General features: G+C 46.7%; 1 protein-coding gene across 1 annotated transcript; it reads right to left on the reverse strand.

Annotated features, from left to right (window-relative positions):
• Positions 1 to 2,127: 2,127 nt before the first annotated feature.
• Positions 2,128 to 4,207, reverse strand: LOC115464391 (oocyte zinc finger protein XlCOF6-like). Its single transcript, XM_030194807.1, has one exon. It carries the CDS (start codon positions 4,205 to 4,207, stop codon positions 2,159 to 2,161), a length of 2,049 nt encoding a protein of 682 aa, XP_030050667.1. The 3' UTR covers positions 2,128 to 2,158.
• Between the last annotated feature and the right edge of the window lie 211 nt (positions 4,208 to 4,418).

The following is a 4,418-nucleotide window of genomic DNA, read 5'->3' on the forward strand; positions in this document are numbered from 1 at the left end:
ATACCCAGTGCAAAATAAGACAGCAGATGTAAACACTAAAATGAAAATAAAATGATTTTTTCTACCTTTGTTGTCTGGTGACTTTGTTTTTCTATCCATAGTGGTCCTAGCCTCTGATTCTCCTGCTCTCTATCTGTTCTTTTAACTCTGTTTCCAGGGCTTCCTTTCCATTTATTTCTTTCCTTTCCTCTTCTTTATTTCTTGCCCTACATCCATAAGTAAAAGCTGGATCCTCCTCTGCAGAATTGACTGGAGGAGGTACAACGTGGATCCAGCTTTTTGCCTATTTTCTCCATCCATGTGCAGTTTCTCTCCTCTCTTTCCTTTCCCTCATCTCCATCCATGTGCATCTTCTTTTTTCTTTCCTCCGCTCCATCCATGTCCAGCATTTCTCCTCTCTCTTCCCTCCCCTGTATCCATATAAAGAAATAATTCTCTCTCCCCTCTCCTCCATCCAAGTACATTTCTCCTCTCTCCCCGGCAACCCCTCCATCCATCCATGTCCAGCAATTCTCCTCTATCTCCTGCTCTCTTCTCCATCCATGTCCAGCATGTCTCCTCTCTCCCCTGCCCTCCCCTCCCATGTCCAGCGATTCTTCTCTATCTCCTGCTCTCTTCTCCATCCATGTCCAACATGTCTCCTCTCTCCCCTGCCCTCCCATGTCCAGCGATTCTTCTCTGCCCCCTGCCCTCTCCTCCCATCCATGTCCAGCGATTCTTCTCTGCCCCCCGTCCTCCCCTGCCATCGATGTCCAGTGATTATCCTGTCTCCCCTGCCCTCCGCTTCCATCCATGTCCAGTATGTTCCCTCCTTCCCCTGCCCTCCCCTCCCATCCATGTCCAGCGATTCTTCTCTGCCCCCTGTCCTCTCCTGCCATCCACGTCCAGCGATTCTTCTCTGCCCCGTCCTCTCCTGCTATCCATGTCCAGCAATTCTTCTCTGCCCCCTGTCCTCCCCTGCCATCCATGCCCACTGATTATACTCTCTCCCCTCCCCTCCATGTCCAGCAATTTTCTCTTCCCTGCCCTCCCCTCCTTCTCCAGCCCCAGCATCAGACCCTTCGCCACAGATCAGCCCCAAAGCTCAGCATCTGTCCTTGGTCCCTTTTTCTCCCAGCCACAGAGTCAGACTCTTCTCCCTAAATCAGCTCCCTTCTCCCAGCCCCAGCAAAATATCCTTCTCTCTCCTCAACCCCTAGCGCCCAGCATGTGCCCTGTTCTCCCATCCCCAGGGTCTGCCATTCATCCAGCCCCCACATCAGACCTTCTCCCCACCTGACGTCGAGATCCAGCGCCCCTGCCCCAGCTGCCCACCCTCTTGGCTTCCCGACAGCCCTGCTGCTTTCCGGTCCAAACCTCTCCCTCCCCCCTCCGCAACGCGTTTCAATCTTTTATTTATTTTTTTTACATGCAGTCACAGCGCCAGCATTGCTGAGAGGACCAGGCTCGCCTCCTCCTGCCTTCCTTCCCTTCGCTGTTCGCTGCCTCTCAGTGTCCCGCCTTCCTGTGACGTGTTTTCTGTTTCTGCGAAGGCGGGACACTGAGAGGCAGCGAACAGCAAAGGGAAGGAAGGCAGGAGGAGGCGAGCCTGGTCCTCTCAGCAATGCCGGCGCTCTGTCTGCACGTAAAAAAAATAAATAAAAGATTGAAACGCATCGCGGAGTGGGGGGGGGGGGGGAGAGGTTTGGACCGGAAAGCAGCAGGGCTGTCGGGAAGCCAAGAGGGCAGGCAGCTGGGGCAGGGGAACTGGATCTCGACGGGCAGCAAGAACGGATAGCAAGCGGCAGGCATGGATTGCAGGTCTGGGAACCCTAGGAAAAAAAGGTGCCGGTACGCCATACCGGTGCGTACCGGCACAAAAAAAGCACTGCTCTCAAGTGAATTCTCTGGTGACTTGTCAGTTCTACCTTCTCAATGAAACTTTTATCACAGTCAGCACATATAAATGGCTTCACACCAGTGTAGATTCTCTGGTGTATTGTGAGTCTTGACTTCCGACTGAAGCTTTTATTACACTCAGTACAATTAAATGGTTTCATTCCTGTGAGAATTCTCTGGTGTATTGTGAGGCTTGATTCTGACTGAAGCTTTTATTACACTCAGTACAGTTAAAGGGTTTGATTCCTGTGTGGATTCTCTGGTGTATTGTGAGGGTTGCCTACTGACTGAAGCTTTTCTTACACTCAGTACAGTTAAAGGGTTTCATTCCTGTGTGGATTCTCTGGTGTGTTGTCAGGGTTGTCTTCCGCCAGAAGCTTTTCTTACACTCAGTACAGTTAAAGGGTTTCATTCCTGTGTGGATGCTCTGGTGTATTGTGAGGGTTGCCTTCTGACTGAAGCTTTTATGACACTCAGTACAGTTAAAGGGTTTGATTCCTGTGTGGATTCTCTGGTGTGTTGTCAGGGTTGTCTTCTGACTGAAGCTTTTATTACACTCAGTACAGTTAAAGGGTTTCATTCCTGTGTGGATGCTCTGGTGTTTTGTGAGGGTTGCCTTCTGACTGAAGCTTTTATGACACTCAGTACAGTTAAAGGGTTTCATTCCTGTGTGGATTCTCTGGTGTCTTGTGAGGGTTGCCTTCTGACTGAAGCTTTTATGACACTCAGTACAGTTAAAGGGTTTCATTCCTATGTGGATTTTCTGGTGTGTTGTCAGGTTTGTCTTCCGACTGAAGCATTTATTACACTCAATACAGTTAAAGGGTTTCATTCCTGTGTGGATGCTCTGGTGTCTTGTGAGGGTTGCCTTCTGACTGAAGCTTTTATGACACTCAGTACAGTTAAATGGTTGCATTCCTGTGTGGATTCTCTGGTGTGTTGTCAGGTTTGTCTTCCAAGTGAAGCTTCTATTACACTCAGTACAGTTAAAGGGTTTCATTCCTGTGTGGATTCTCTGGTGTGTTGTCAGGTTTGTCTTTCGACTGAAGCTTTTATTACACTCAGTACAGTTAAAGGGTTTCATTCCAGTGTGGATGCTCTGGTGTATTGTGAGGGGTGTTTTATGAGTGAAGCTTTTATTACACTCAGTACAGTTAAAGGGTTTCAGTCCTCTGTGGATTCTCTGGTGTATTGTGAGGGTTGCCTTGTGACTGAAGCTTTTATTACACTCAGTACAGTGAAAGGGTTTCATTCCTGTGTGGATTCTCTGGTGTATTCTGAGGGTTGCCTTCTGACTGAAGCTTTTCTGACACTCAGTACAGTTAAAGGGTTTCATTCCTGTGTGGATGCTCTGGTGTATTGTGAGGGTTGCCTTCTGACTGAAGCTTTTATGACACTCAGTACAGTTAAAGGGTTTCATTCCTGTGTGGATGCTCTGGTGTCTTGTGAGGGTTGCCTTCACACTGAAGCTTTTATGACACTCAGTACAGTTAAAGGGTTTCATTCCTGTGTGGATTCTCTGGTGTATTGTCAGGTTTGTCTTCCACCAGAAGCTTTTCTTACACTCAGTACAGTTAAAGGGTTTCATTCCTGTGTGGATTCTCTGGTGTGTTGTCAGGTTTGTCTTTCGACTGAAGCTTTTATTACACTCAGTACAGTTAAAGGGTTTCATTCCAGTGTGGATGCTCTGGTGTATTGTGAGGGTTGCCTTCTGCCTGAAGCTTTTAATACACTCAGTGCAGTGAAAAGGTTTCTGTCCCGTGTGGATTCTACAGTGCCTTTGGAATGTTCCCCTCTCAGTGAAATGTTTTTCATACTCAGGACATGCAAAAGGCTTCACTCTTGTGTGGCTTCTCTGGTGCATCAACATGTTATTCTTCAACCTAAAGCTTTTGCCACAGTCAGGGCATAGAAATCGTTTTAATCCTGCATGGATTCTCTGGTGGATGGTGAGTTTCCCTGTAGCAGTGAAACTTTTGTCACAATCAGGATACGAAGATAATCTCGCATCAGTGTTGTTTTTCTGATGTTTTGTAATGTTTTCTCCTTTGGTAAAGCTATTCCCATATTCGTTACTTGTATACACCAGCTCTTCCTCCCTACTGAAATCCTTCTCACACTCAGATGTTTTAAGTGTCTCTTTTATGCACTTTTTCTGTTGTCCTTTTAGTTCTCTCTTTTGACAGACATTTTTCCCATAGTTAATACATGTAGATGGTCCATTTTCAGTATCAGATCTAGGATGTGATTTCGGAGTTAAATGATTGCTGAGGAATATCTCACAAATATCACATAAACACCTTTGATCTCTCATCTGGTTTGTCTGCATTTCCCCTGTCTGCGTGATATTACTGGTACTGTTTTCACATACAGCTGAACCTCCTGTTGAATGTTTTTGTTTATTTTGATATTTTCCCTTTTCTCCCCAGTCAGAACAGGAAGGAGTCTCCTCTTTATCTCTTTCTGATAACATCTTTTCTCCTTTAGACTTCTCAGTGAGCTTCCAGTCATGTGTCTTTGTATTACTGTTTCTGGGATAA

The sequence above is a fragment of the Microcaecilia unicolor genome, chromosome 1, assembly GCF_901765095.1.
Source record: "Microcaecilia unicolor chromosome 1, aMicUni1.1, whole genome shotgun sequence".
NCBI lineage: Eukaryota > Metazoa > Chordata > Amphibia > Gymnophiona > Siphonopidae > Microcaecilia > Microcaecilia unicolor.